The 15025-nt window shown below is 44.9% G+C and overlaps 1 protein-coding gene across 1 annotated transcript in view; it reads right to left on the reverse strand.

Moving 5' to 3' along the window:
* LOC140208413 (uncharacterized) overlaps window positions 1-13025 on the reverse strand; it is a 32034-nt gene extending 19009 nt beyond the window's left edge. The window contains 1 exon segment of the mRNA XM_072277077.1: window positions 11402-13025. Coding sequence (XP_072133178.1) covers window positions 11402-12519 — 1118 coding nt within the window. The 5' untranslated portion in view covers window positions 12520-13025.
* Between the last annotated feature and the right edge of the window lie 2000 nt (window positions 13026-15025).

The raw sequence follows: 15025 nt of genomic DNA on the forward strand, positions 1-15025 counted from the left end.
TAAGACATGTATTATTGTTATTTTTGTCTGTATTGCAATGATCCCTCTATTTACACTATTGACTTTTTTCTTCCACACTGTTTGTAGAAAACTAAAAAAAATTTTAAAAAACATGTTCTCACGGGTAGAAAAGTCCAGAACAAGAGGGGGTGGAACAAGCAACAGACACAAAATGCTGGAGGAACTCAGCAGGCCAGGCAGCATCTATGGAAAAGAGTACTAATGCTGAGTTCCTCCAGCAATTTGTGTGTGTTGCTCGGATTTCCAGCATCTGCAGATTTTCTCTTGTTTGTGACTGGAGGCAGAACAAAGGTGATTTTCACAACAGCTGATGTAAAAGATTTTGTTCCCTTTCTCCGAGTTCCCGATCCTTGCATTTAGACAGCTGGAGCTCAGCTCTGTCTGAGAGACCCATCGGTTCCCATTCCCTCATCAGCCGGAAGCTCCCCGGGGCCCGTGTACGGATGGTGGGGCTGAGAGAGAGGGAAGAGAGCAGGACTGTCCGGGGATTGCGGGTCACGGAGTCCGGAGTCACAGCAACTACCCGAAGTCGGTGTTGAAAACGCCGCCCGGTGAGACCCCCAACCCGGAGACCCCTTCTCACCTCAACCGATCATCCGGGGCCTTTTGTGCCCCGCGCGCTGGTGAGCTCGAGCTTGGTCGGTTTAACGGCTGGGAAACTAATCACGTGACCATCCCCTCCCCCACCGCTGTCAACAGAGGAGTCACGCGCTGCGCTATTCCCATTGGTACGAAGCAGTGTCAATCACTGCTTCCAGCCAATAGCAGAGGCGGACCAGCCGAGAGGGCGTTACCCCCGCTGACTCCGTCTCCCGAACTTTCCGTCACGGCGGGACAACCGTCAAAGTAAATGTCCGCTTTCTGATTTATTTCCATTTCCCTCCGAGGGAAGTTGGGGCGTTTGTGAAGCGTCTCCTGCGGCCGGAGTCTGATGTGTCGCTGAGAGGTAGGAGGAGACCGCTCGGCCCGTCGGTTTGATGCCGGTTCCCCGGGGAGGGAGAGGATGAAGACGGGGAGAGAGGGGGCGGACAGGATGTTTGTCCCGGTGGGGACAGGCGGGGCTCATCTGTGGAAATGTCTGAGCCCACGGTGGTGGCGATTCACCACATTGGGGGGCAAACACCGGCAGACTGTTGCCCTGCAAGCGGGGCCGATGGTCCGGGCAAAGTGACAATTATTTGTGTTTTGTTGAGACTGTACCGGGAATATGGTGTAAAATCCCGCTCCCCACACTAACACGGGTCACACAGACCAAAGAACAAACTGCCGGAGGAACTCAGTGGGTCGGGCAGCATCTGTGGAGGGAAATGGACCGTCAACATTTCGGGCCGAGACCCTCCCTCTGGACTGAGAGTGGACGGGAAATAGTCCGAGAAAAGAGGTGAGGGGTGGGGATGGGGCAAGAGCTGGGGAGTGAGAGGTGGATCCAGGTGAGGGGGAGGTGGGAAGGTGGAAATAGTGACGGGGGTGGGAGGTGAGTGGTTGGGGCAACACGGGGCTGCAGAAGATGGAAATTAATTCCATAGAGGATTAACATAGAGGTTAGAGAGTATTTGTTATAGAGAGTGCAATGAAGATTCACCAGACTGATCCCTGGAGTGGTGGGTCATCATATGAAGAAAGATCAAATGTGATAACCCTTTCATTTAGAGAATCGAGGACTGAGAGGTGAACACATTGAAATGCACGACATCATTACTGGCTGAACCAGGGATCCCAGTCTCTGAAAAAGGGGGTGGACTGTCCGGGACTGAGATGAGGGGAAATGTCTCCACTCCGAGGGTGGTGAATGTCTGTAAATCCCCACCACAGAGGCCGGTGAAGACTTGGTGATCATCCTCACATAAAACAGAGGCCGGCAGATGTGTGGAGACCGAAGGGATCGAGGAAATGAGGATCGTGCAGAAACATGTGGCTGAGATGGGAGAGCAGCCATCATCTTGTTGATGGTTAGAGGGGCTGAATGGCCACCTCCTGCTGTTTCTCACCTGATGTTTCAGTGTTCCTGTCCAGTGAGGCTGGAGAAATGTGAATAGAAATTATTGTTTATACACATGGATGGATTTAAATGAAACCTGCACATTACCGTTTTGGGTCTGAATTGTGTGTTGGACCGGGATGGGAATCGAGCCTGTGACTCTCTGACCTGGGGGTGGAGGGAAAGGGACAGGGAAGATCTGGAGGAAGAAGTAAATATGTATCTTGTGTGAATATGGAATAATGTGGGAAATGCAGCGGATGGGTCGGGCAGCGTGTGAGGGGCAAGGAGCAGAGTCACCGGTTCAGGTGGGAGACCCTCCACCCGTCACGTGATCCCATTTCCTGTTCACGTTTTTCCACAAATCTGCAGCATCTGCCGGTCACTGCTCTAAGTGTCTGTGTAGCTTCATCTTTCGTCCATTCAGACAAGTCAGTGAGATCCGGATCTGTCACGTCCTCTCGTTGTGGGTGGACAATGATTTTTTCTGCAATATTTTCAGCATGTTTCTATATAACCACATAACAATTACAGCATGGAAACAGGCCATCTCGACCCTTCTAGTCCGTGCCGAATGCTTACTCTCACCTCGTCCCAGGCCTTTGCCCATAACCACTGGGCTGAGGCCTGGGACTAGGCCTCATTCCACTGTTTTTACCTGCTGAAGGGCAGCCAATGTTTCTGGATGTATGACCCATTTATGTGAGAATTTAGCCTTTTGTATTTATCTGAGCTTTTCATAAGTTAAGTTAGAGTTTAGTACAGTTTTGCTAAGCTTCACTCCAGAATTTCCAAAGCAATAACCCATTCGGTCAAATAGTCCCACACAATTAAAATAGTTTATTACATTTTTTAATTTTGTACTACTTATATAATTTAACTATTTAATATGTATGTTCTTATTTTAAATCACAATGGTTAAAATCTATTGTTATGAATTAGGTTCTATTGCTGCCGCAGAGACAACAAATTACATGACATCTGCCGGTGCTATTAAACCTGATTCTGATAATTGGTCTGGGAGACCCACCACCAGTCACCTGATCCCAGTTACCGCAGATCGTAATGTGAGATTGAAGCCTTTTCTATTTCTTCGTGTTCCTCAGTTCAGTTAAGTTTCCTTCTGTGGTTCCAAAGCAGAAGCTCAGTCTGTCTAATATTTCCACACAATTAAAATGGGGAATTTGCTTATTCTTATCACGTACTGAGCTACAGTGAAAATCTTGCCTGACGTACCATCCACACAGATCAATACATTACAACAGTACATTGAGCTGATATATGACAAAACAATAACTGTAACAAAGCATTATGGCTGCAGAGAAAGTGCAGTGCAGATAGACGTATGGTGCAGGGTCACGTCGAGTTACATTGTGAGTTTGAGTCCATTTTATTGGACTGGAGACCATTAATTTGGCTGACAACCGCAGACAGGAAGCTGTCCATGAGCCTGGTGGTATGCGCTTTAAGGCTTTTGTATCTCTTCCCCGATGGGGGATTGGGTTTGCAGCAATAATGTCCAAAGTTGTGGGCATCTTTGAGTACACGGCCTGCTTTCCCGAGGCAGGGGAAGTGTAGGAAGAGTCCATAGAGGGGAGGCTTGTTTCTATGATGTTTCCAGATGAGACCAAAGTTCTCTGCAGTTCCTTGCAGTCATGGGCAGAGCTTTAGCCATACGAAGGCGTGAAGTATCGACAAGAAGCTCAGAGACCTCGGCCTTCACCCTGCCTTGTGCAGCTGGATCCTGGACTTCCTGTCAGATGACGGACAGGTGGTAAGAGTGGGCTCCCTCACCTCTGTCTCTCTGACCCTCAGCACACATGCCCCACAGGGTTGTCTCCTTGGCCCCCTCCTTTACTCTCTGTGCACCCATAACTTGTGTCGTCACCCACAGCTCCAATCTGTTAATTAAATTTGCTGACAACACTACATCGATTGGCCTAATCCCAAATAACAACTTTCAATCAATCAAAAGCTTCCTGACAAGGCTCGGTCCAAACAACTTTTTCACCCTTCTTCAGGAGATTAGTCAGAGGAAGAGCGATATCAGCAAAGTTCTTACACAACTTACGATAATATCCAACCATTCCCAGAAACCTTTCAAGAGCCTTCTTACCAGTCTGTCACAAAAACTGTGGGTCAACTGTCTAAGAAAAATAACAAGATGGCTTGAGTGGCAAAAATAGATTGTGGTGCTTTTATTTACAAAGATAGTGGAGAAACAAAAACTTGGATGTCCACATCAAAACAAGAAATTAAAAAAAAACTATATATATATATATATATATACAGCTTGCAATTGTCACCTGTCCGGTTAACAGCCACCCTCAGACTAAACAAAAAAAGAACCCAAAGCCTTGGTAACCCAAGGCTTACAACAGCTAAGCCAATCCCCCTAGACCAACCTGAAGCTAATTGACTCAATTATCTTCCATTTCACACAATCTGAAACTCTACCACCAGTTCTCACAATAAACGCATATACTTCATCATAGGATTCACCATTTCCCGGTTAAGTAACTTGTATAAACCCCAAAACTTTACCACAAGATGAGTAATTAGGTAACATAACCCTTGTCCCAGGTAAAGATGGTATCCTCCACCATCGGCACACCTGTGCAGGTTGCTGCTGCCTCTATATAAAACAGCTCTATGCAGCAGCTCTGTTTCAGACCCAGTGACTGTGGAGGAGAGAGACGACAGATTATCATGACACTTCGGCAAAACACTTATTGGAAAGATGAATATGAATAAATTGACCTGAGATAATAAAACTGTGACATAGTGTGTTTCTTTTTTTCATACCTATTACTGCTGGGGATGAGTGTAAAATTGTGACTGTTGATTTATTGTGACGTGTGCACTCACCACAATAACAAAGGGGAATAATGTGCGTGGATGACCCTTTGGGTGTTTTACCGAGTGTGCCATGAGACGTCTGTAATCAGTGATGGGCCTTCGTCACACAGTCAGAATAGGAACTTCAGAAATTGCCTGGATTTTGCCTGCACAGGAGCCAACTTGCCTTGACCTACAACACAGCCAAGACAGATCACAGTGGCATGGCCAAATTCACTCTCAGCTAAGTCAGCTGTAAGGTTGGCCCTGGAAAGCCTGTCAAACAGCTCTTCTACTACAGAGTTATGCTCTTCCCAAGTGTCACTCCCTGTGACTAAGTCATCAATATAGGCATCTGTGTGTCCTAACCCTTGAATTACAGAATCAATCATTCTCTGGAATGTTCCTAGAGCATATTTCATTCCAAATAGCGAAACATTGTATTCATACAACCCAGAAGGTGTCACAAATGCAGAAATTTCTCTACCTCAGTCCGTCAATGGAACACACCAATACACTTTCACAGATCAATCTTTGTAAGAAATTGCCTTTTCCAACCCTATCGATACAATCATCCACCCTAGGGATAGGATAGGCATCTGTTTTTGTTACTGCATTTACCTTCCTATAATCAGTGCAAAATCTAACACTACCATCAGCTTTGGGCACAATAACGCAGGGTGAGCTCCAATCTGATGTTGAACGCCTAATAATACTATTTTCCAGCATATATTCAATTTCTTGCTCAGCCAATTTACACTTTTCTATGTTCATGTGATATGGGTGTTGTTTAATCGGTTTGGCTTGACCCATATCTACGTCATGTACTGCAACCGTGGTTTGCTTGGGAACATTGGGAAATAAAACTTTAAACCTCAGAATTAATTCCTTCAGCTGTTGTTGTTGCTTTGGCTGCAGATGAGCCAACCTGTTGTCCACGTTTTTGAGAACAACCGAGTTCATTAGCCATGTTTGGCTTGTGAAAAGTCTCAGATGAGTCAATTGTTTCATTCTCAGGGCTGTCAGATTTATATGTTTGACAACACTCACCGATGGTGCCTGCTTGTCAGAATAAGGCTTTATCATATTGATGTGAACCACCTGTGTTAGTTTACATCAGTCGTGTGTTTTAATAACATAATTCACATCATTAATTTGAGAGACTATTTCATACAGTCCATTGAATTTCACCTGAAGTGGATTCGTCAACATTGGAGATAAGGCAAGCACATTATCCCCCACCATATATTTTCTTTTGTTTTGGTCTGCTTATCAAACCAACACTTCATTTTGTTTTGAGAAATCTTTACGTTTTGTCTCGCTAGACGACAGGCTTGGTGTAGTTTATTTCTGAACTTCAAAACATAGTCTAACAAGTTAACATGTACATCCCCATCAATCCACTGTTCCTTTAACAAGGTCAAAGGTCCCCTCACTCTATGACCAAATACAAGTTCAAATGGACTAAAGCCCAGTGACTCCTGTACCAACTCTTTTAAGCCTGATTTATACTTGTGCGTCAAGTGTACGCCATCGGCACTACGTACCCTACGCCATACCCACGGTGTACCTTACGCCGTAGGGTGACGTGCACCTCCTCTAAAAAGTAACTCACGCGTCGCGGCGACGCAGAGCGCAACAACTGTGATTGGTCCGCTTGGTAGCATCGCATTTCTGGTTGCTTTTGTCTGCCATGTCTGTACACTGATGCAAAATAAATGGTTGGAGACAATGAACCGAATCGTCAAGTCTACCTGCCAACATCCGAAAATCTTTGAAATGCATTTCCTTGTCCATGTCTCTCATGAAAAAGTTCAACAGTGTCAGAGAAACCCCACCACCAACTTGCATTTTGGTGGCGAAGTGCAAAGCGATGCAGACACAGCTACGCATGCTCGCTACGGCGTAGGGCTACGCAAAAATTAAATTGGGCCTACGGTGTAGGATACGGCATATCCCGAACGCACAAGTATAAATCAACCTTTACTGCGAACAAAAGCAAATGTATTCCTTCACCCCAGTCTTTTCCATTTTCAACACAGTATGTCTTAATCATTGTTTTGACAGTAGAATTAAATCTTTCTAAAGCCCCTTGTGATTCTGGATGGTACGCAGACGACGTAATTTGTTTAGCTCCCAGTTCATAAACTACCTGCTGGAATAATCCAGATGTAAAATTACTTCCTTGATCAGACTGGATTTCTTTAGGCAAACCAAATAAAGTAAAAAAAAACTTAAGAGCCTTCGCCACAGTTTTAGGTTTAATATTTCTGAGAGGTATTGCCTCTGGGAATGTGGATGCGGTATACATAATAGTTAGCAAATACTGATGGACAGCTTTAGTCTTTGGCAATGGGACAACACAATCCATTATAACTTTGGAAAAGGGTTCACCGAATGCAGGTATAGGCCGGAGTGGGGCCACTGGGCTGACCTGATTAGGTTTACCCACAACTTGACAAGTGTGACAGGTTCTGCAAAAGGTCACAACACCTTTTCTCAAATTAGGCCAGTAAAATTCCTTTATAATCCTGTTTACAGTTTTATTCACTCCATAATGGCCATCTAAGGGCATAGTGTGGGCCAAAGTTAAAATTTCAGTCCTATGAACTTTAGGAACTACAACTTGGTGAACAATTGCCCATTCCTCACTCGCAGGTATAGCAGGTGGCCTCCACTTCCTCATTAACACTCCATCCTTGAGATAATACCCTACTGACATTTTCTTAATCTCATCATCTGAGAGAGATGTTTCTTATAAAGCTTCAATCTCAGGGTCTCGGTCCTGTTCTGCTATAAACTCCTTCCTAGACAGGGATAAATCTTTCTCATCAGACTTACTACCTGAATCCTGTTGAAACAATGAAGGCAGAAAATTCCCTGACAAGTCATCATAACCTGAATCCCGATTTTGGCTATCTTGGGTATCAGAATCGTGCTGCACAGAACCGTCTGCATTAGCAGACTTTTTCGCCGTACTTCGAGTTACTGTGCAGGAAGGATAAATGTTAAAATCCGTCTGTGGGTCGTCAGTGGTTGGCTTAGCTGGCAACTGCACTGCAGGAACAACATTACCATCTGCCAGGTCATTCTCTGACAGCAAAGTAACATCTTCCACTGGTAAACTGGAGCATAATCCAATTTTAACAGGTCCCAAAACCAACCCTGACTGTAAAATTACCCTGTGCAATGGCACAGAAACCATGCCACCCCCAATGCCTTTAATAAGATTTACCTCACCAATGTTAGTCTCACCACCAAACTTTAGAAGGCTGTCTAACATAAGTGACTGAGAAGCCCCAGTTTCTCGAAGAATTTTCACTGGTACCGGTGTTGACCCTTCCATTACTAATACAAACCCATCTGACATAAAATGATCGAATCTCTTCTTAACTCGGTCAGACCTCTCAGTCCTTAAATGAGCTGCAACAAAATGTTCAGAACCCTGTGGGTTTATAGGTGCTTCAACATACTGATCACAGGCATGTGGGACTGCCTCCTTTTCCTTTTTCTTCTTCAGGACAGAACAATTAGCCATCATATGACCAGCTTTCTGACAATAGTAACAAGAGAGACCAGAATATTTCTCCTTCAACTGCTTCCCTTCATTCTTACCTTATTACTAATCCCATCTTTAATTTCTGGTTTACCCTGGTTATCCCTGCTACTCTTTTGGAAGCTCTTATTTGGGGTAAGCTTAATCTTATGAGTTAAAGCAAACTCATCTGCTAATCTAGCAGACTCCTGCAAAGTGGCAGCATCCTTTTCATCTAAATCTAAATCAAGGGTGCATCTTTTGAATTCTTCAATTAAAACCAACTCTTTCAAGCTGTTGAAATCATCATTTACATTTTTATATGTGCACCAGTGGTCAAAACACACAAACTTCTCATAAGAAAATTCCATATAAATCTAGTTCATGATTTCCTCAAATTTCTAGACTTTTGCCTGTATGCTTCTGGGACCAACTAATAAGCTTTGAGCACAGCCTGTTTCACTGTGTCATAATCAGCTGCTTCATCAACTGTCAAAGCAGAATAGGCTCACTGAGCCTTCCCCTTAATTACACTTTGTAAGAGAATGGGCCAACCCTCTTTTCACTACTTTAAACCCTGAGCAACCTTTTCAAAATGCTGAAAGTATTTATCAACCTCTGCCTCGTCAAATGGGGGTACCAATTTAACTTCCCGACTGGCCTGAAACTTATCACCAGAGTCTCACACTAGACCTCTTTGCTGCAATCTCTCTATCTTTTTCAGTTTGAACATCCTCTACCTTTCTGCTTCCTCCCTGTTTTTCTGCCTCTTCTCTCTGTTTTCCTGCCTCAAACTGCCTCTGTCTTTCCACAACCTCCATCTTTATTTTTTCTAACTTGTACGGGAGCTCAAGCTCACTAGGTTTACTTTCAGGAAACACCTCCAACTCTTCCACTTTAAACACACCCTCAGATACATAATACTCAGCTATTATCCTCTGCATCTGTGACCTCCTCATTGTCAATTTCATCTTAGCAAGTTTTAACCTTTTAGCAATACTCAATAACTCAATCCTTCTGGCGTCCTCTAATGCCTCAGAGGTTGGCGCTTCCAGACATGTATCAACATCCATTGCTTCTCATTTTCTACACACAAATAAATCAAAAGGGATTTCACCAATGAAATCGATAAGTAATCTATACGGCCCCAAATCTGTTCATATCCAGGATGCAGGCCCCAATTTTTTTACGAACCCTAACACTTTAAAAATGAACCAGCAGCAACAGACTACACCTGGAGTCTGGTTTTGATGTTAAAACCACTATCTTTATTAGTATCTACTTCTAATATAGTAACTTAAGCAAGATAGGTAGTGGTGGAGGGAGTACATTCAGTTTGGAGGATTGTGACTAGTGGTGTCCCACAAGGATCTGTTCTGGGACCTCTACTTTTCGTCATTTTTATTAACGACCTGGAGGTCGGGGTAGAAGGGTGGGTTGGCAAGTTTGAAGACGACACAAAGGTTGGTGGTGTTGTAGATAGTGTAGAGGATTGTCAAAGATTGCAGAGAGACATTGATAGGATGCAGAAGTGGGCTGAGAAGTGGCAGATGGAGTTCAACCCGGAGAAGTGTGAGGTGGTACACTTTGGAAGGACAAACTCCAAGGCAGAGTACAAAGTAAATGGCAGAATACTTGGTAGTGTGGAGGAGCAGAGGGATCTCAAGGTACATGTCCACAGATCCCTGAAAGTTGCCTCACAGGTGGATAGGGTAGTTAAGAAAGCTTATGGGGTGTTAGCTTTCATAAGTCGAGGGATAGAGTTTAAGAGTTGCGATGTAATGATGCAGCTCTATAAAACTCTGGTTCGGCCACACTTGGAGTACTGTGTCCAGTTCTGGTCACCTCACTATAGGAAGGATGTGGAAGCATTGGAAAGTGTACGGAAGAGATTTACCAGGATGCTGCCTGGTTTAGAAAGTATGCATTATGATCAGAGATGAAGGGAACTAGGGCTTTACTCTTTGGAGAGAAGGAGGATGAGAGGAGACATGATAGAGGTGTACAAGATAATAAGAGGAATAGATAGAGTGGATAGCCAGCACCTCTTCCCCAGGGCACCACTGCTCAATACAAGAGGACATGGCTTTAAGGTAAGGGCTGGGAAGTTCAAGGGGGATATTAGAGGAAAGTTTTTTTACTCAGAGAGTGGTTGGTGCGTGGAATGCACTGCCTGAGTCAGTGGTGGAGGCAGATACACTAGTGAAGTTTAAGAGACTACTAGACAGGTATATGGAGGAATTTAAGGTGGGGGCTTATATGGGAGGCAGGGTTTGAGGGTCGGCACAACATTGTGGGCCGAAGGGCCTGTACTGTGCTGTACTATTCTATGTTCTATAAACAATAGTTAACAGTGGTATGTGTATATATGTGTGTAAATATAACTCCCACCCAACTGAGCTCGGGGGAAACAAGGCTTGGAGTCTTGAGACGGTAAAGTATGGAAGTTCAGCTCAATCATAGAATAGGTGATGAGAGAGAGAGATTTGTAATCCAGGGTAAATGTTGAGAGAAGGCAATTATGTCAAATTCCACAGTTTCCACGGTGGTAAGAGAACAGTTGCTGTAGAACTTATCCATCGTTGTTCCAAATCCACATACGAATTATCACCGAAAGTGACTTGTCACAAGGGGTATCATCTTCAAGTGAATTACCACACCACACCCAGGCAAGGGTTAACACATAAGTGGTCTTCACAGGATACCCCAAATCCGATCCACTCCTATAGATCAAACGAGGTGACAACCACACATTCAATGTATGCTGAATCGATAATTAACCCAACCTTGTGGGCAGAGGAAAGTTCTAAACAGTGACCCTTGGCCACTCGTTCCCTTGTTTTGAACCTTCCATTTTTCCTCCTTTATCTCCACCTGACTCTGAGTGTCTGTGTCCTCGGTTAAAACTAAACAAGCTGTGAGTGATGTAAACGAGATGCGAGTCAGACTGATTCGCCTTAATCTCTCTCCCTCTTAAAATGACAGCCCACAGCAAATGAAACCTAGGGATTCATAACAACGGTCACTGCCCATTGTGAACTGACTGATGTGCCAGTAGTTGGGATGACTGAGTGAATCCCTTCCCACATTCTTTGCAGGTGAATGGCTTCTCCCCAGTGTGAACTCGCTGATGTCTCTGTAGGCTGGATGATCGAGTGAATCTCTTCCCACATTCCGAGCAGGTGAACGGCTTCTCCCCAGTGTGAACTCGCTGATGTATCATTAGGGCAGAAGAGTGAGTGAATCCCTTCTCACAGACTGAGCAGGTGAACGGCTTCTCTCCAGTGTGAACTCGCTGATGACTCTGTAGGTTGGATGACTGAGTGAATCCCTTCCCACAGACTGAGCAGCCGAACGGCTTCTCCCCAGTGTGAACTCGCTGATGAATCTGTAGGTCGGATGACCGAGTGAATCTATTCCCACATACAGAGCAGGGAAATGGCTTCTCCCCAGTGTGAACTCGTTGATGACTCTGTAGGTCGCATGACCGAGTGAATCCCTTCCTACAGACTGAGCAGGTGAACGGCTTCTCCCCAGTGTGAACTCGCTGATGACTCTGCAGTTTGGATAACTGAGTGAATCTCTTCCCACATTCTGTGCAGGTGAACGGCTTCTCCCCAGTGTGAACTCGCTGATGACTCCGTAGGTGGGATGACTCAGAGAATCTCTTCCCACATTCTGAGCAGGTGAACGGCTTCTCCCCAGTGTGAACTCGCTGATGACACTGTAGGTGGGACGACCGACTGAATCTCTTCTGACAGACTAAGCAGGTGAACGGCTTCTCCCCAGTGTGAACTCGCTGATGTAACAGTAGGGTGGATGACTGAGTGAATCTCTTCCCACAGACTGAGCAGGTGAACGGCTTCTCCCCAGTGTGAACTCGCTGATGACTCTGTAGGTGGGATGACCGAGTGAATCTCTTCCCACATACTGAGCAGGTGAACGGCTTCTCCCCAGTGTGAACTCGCTGATGTACCAGTAGGGTGGAAGACTGAGTGAATCCCTTCCCACAGTCTGAGCAGGTGAATGGCTTCTCCCCAGTGTGAACTCGCTGATGACTCTGTAGGTGGGATGACCGAGTGAATCTCTTCCCACAGTCTGAGCAGGTGAACGTCCACTCCCCGGTGTAAACACGCTGGTCAGCCATTACGTCAAATGACTGAGTCAATCCTTTCCCAGAAATTCAGCAGATGACCAGCATCTACCCGGTGTGAACTGACTGGTGTGTCCACAGGTGAGACGACTGACTGAATCCTTTCTCACACACAGAACAGGTGAAAGGCCTTGCCCAGTGTGAACTTGCTGATGTACTTTCAATTGAGATGACCCAGTGAATCGATTCCCACTGTTTGAGCAGGTGAACGGCCTTTCTCCTGTGTAGAATGACGACTGTGCCAGTCTGTCAGATGATCAAGTGAATCCCTCCCCACTGTCTGAGCAGGAAAGATGGTTGATTGAATCCCTTGCTCCACTTCTTAAATGTCTAGACAGAGACAGCAAAACTGGTGTTTGAGATTCCTGGAGACAAATTACTTCTCGTTTTAACCTGTAAAAAGATTTACAAAATCCATCAATGGGTGAAGGACAACATTTCAGATGAGATTACTTGAGTTGCCAAGGTTTGTTCTGGTATCACACTGTTACAGTGAGGTTCAACCCAAGTTGGACAGAGAAATCATCTTCTGACTGGTCGCAGTGCTGGTATCTGGAATGACCATCAATTCCCTGATGCTCTTCCTGTCTCTATCAGAATGGGGCATTTCTGCCATCTCCAGTCTGTTCCTTGGCTCAGTTTGACTCTCTCCATTGGTATTATTCCCTGTTCCTGCTGAGCCGCATGGGTGCCTGGCCCCACAGTAACTGAAACACTCTCACGCAAATAGTCTTTCTTGACATGCAACTGGGGTTTTCTTGTATTATTAACTTAAGGTGCCACAGTTTTAACACCATATAAAAAATTCCTGCTGAGATGAATGGTTGGTCCACACAGCTGTTAAAAGGACTTAGAGTGAATTTTTGTATTATTTCAGGTTCTTTTCACAGTCATAGAAAATTACAACACAGAAACAAGCCCTTTGGGCCATCTAGTTTGTGCTGAACTATTTAAACTGCCCAATCCCATACTACTACCATCCAGGTACGTATATAAACCTCTTAAATGTTGAAATTGAGCTCGCATTCACCACTTGTGCTGGCTGCTCATTCCACACCCGGATGACGGTCTGTGTGCAGAAGTTTCCCCTCATGTTCCCCTTAACGTTTCACCTTTCACCCTTAACCCATGGCCTCTAGTTGTAGACCCACCATCTCAGTGGTAAAAGCCAGCTTGCACTTACCATATCGAGAACCCTCATAATCGTCGTATACCTCCATCAAATCTCCACTCAATCTTCTACATTCCAAGGAATAAAGTCCTGACCTGTTCAATCTTTCTTTATAACCCAAGTCCTCCAGACCTAGCAACATCCTTATGAATTTTCTCTGAACTCTTTCAACCCCTTTTACATCTTTCCTGTAGGTTGGTGACCAAAACTGCACACAATACTCCAAATTAGGCCTCACCAATGTCTCGTGCAGTGTGAACATAACATCCATCTCCTGTACTCAGTACTTTGGTTCATGAAGGCCAATATGCCAAAATCTTTCTTTCCATCCCTATTTAACTGTGACACCACTTTCAGTGAATTATGGACATGTATTCCCAGATCCCTTCCTTCTACAGCGTTACTCAGTAACCGACCATTCACTGTGCAATTCTAGGTCCTACCAAAATGCAACACCTCACACTTGTCTCCATTAAATTCCATTTTGCATTTCTTCACCCATTTTTCCATCTGGTCCAGGTCGCACTGCAAGCCATGATAGTCTTCCTCACTGTCCACTACACCCCCAGTCTTGGTGTCATCCACAAATTTGCTGATCCAGTTAACCACACTATCATCCAGATTACTGATATAGGTGACAAACAGTAACAGATCCAGCACTGATCCCTGTGGCACACCGCTAGTCACAGGCCTTCAGTCAGAGAGGCAACCATCTGCTACCACACTCTGGCTTCTCCCAAAGACAGTGTCTCATCCAATTTACTATCTCATCTTGAATGTTGAGTGACTGAACCTTCTTGACCAAACTCCCATATGAGAATTTGTCAAGTGCTTTTGCTAAAGTCCATGTAGACAACATCCACTGCCTTGCCTTCATCCACTTTCCTGATAACTTCCTCGAGAGACTCTATAAGATTGGATAGACATGATCTGCTGCCTATCCTTAATCAGTCCACATCAATCCAAATACTTGTATATCCGTCTCCTGCACACACATTCCAATAACTTTCCCACTACTAATGTCAGGCTCACCAATGTATAAATTCCTAGTTTATTTTTAGAGCCTTTCTTGAACAGCAGAACAACATCGGCTGTCCTCCAATCCTCCAGTACCTCACCTGTCACTAAGGATGACTTAAATATCTGTGCTTGGGCCCCAACAATTTCTGCACTTGTCTTCCGCAGGGTCCCAGGGAACAACTTGTCAGGCCCTGGGGATTTATCCACGCTAATTTGCCTTCAGACAGCAAACAGCTCCATCTCTGTAATCTTTACAGGGTCCATGAAGTTGATGCTGCTTTCCCTCACTTCTATAGACTCTGTGACCAT

This window comes from Mobula birostris, chromosome 13, assembly GCF_030028105.1.
Source record: "Mobula birostris isolate sMobBir1 chromosome 13, sMobBir1.hap1, whole genome shotgun sequence".
In the NCBI taxonomy this organism is placed as follows: Eukaryota; Metazoa; Chordata; class Chondrichthyes; order Myliobatiformes; family Myliobatidae; genus Mobula; species Mobula birostris.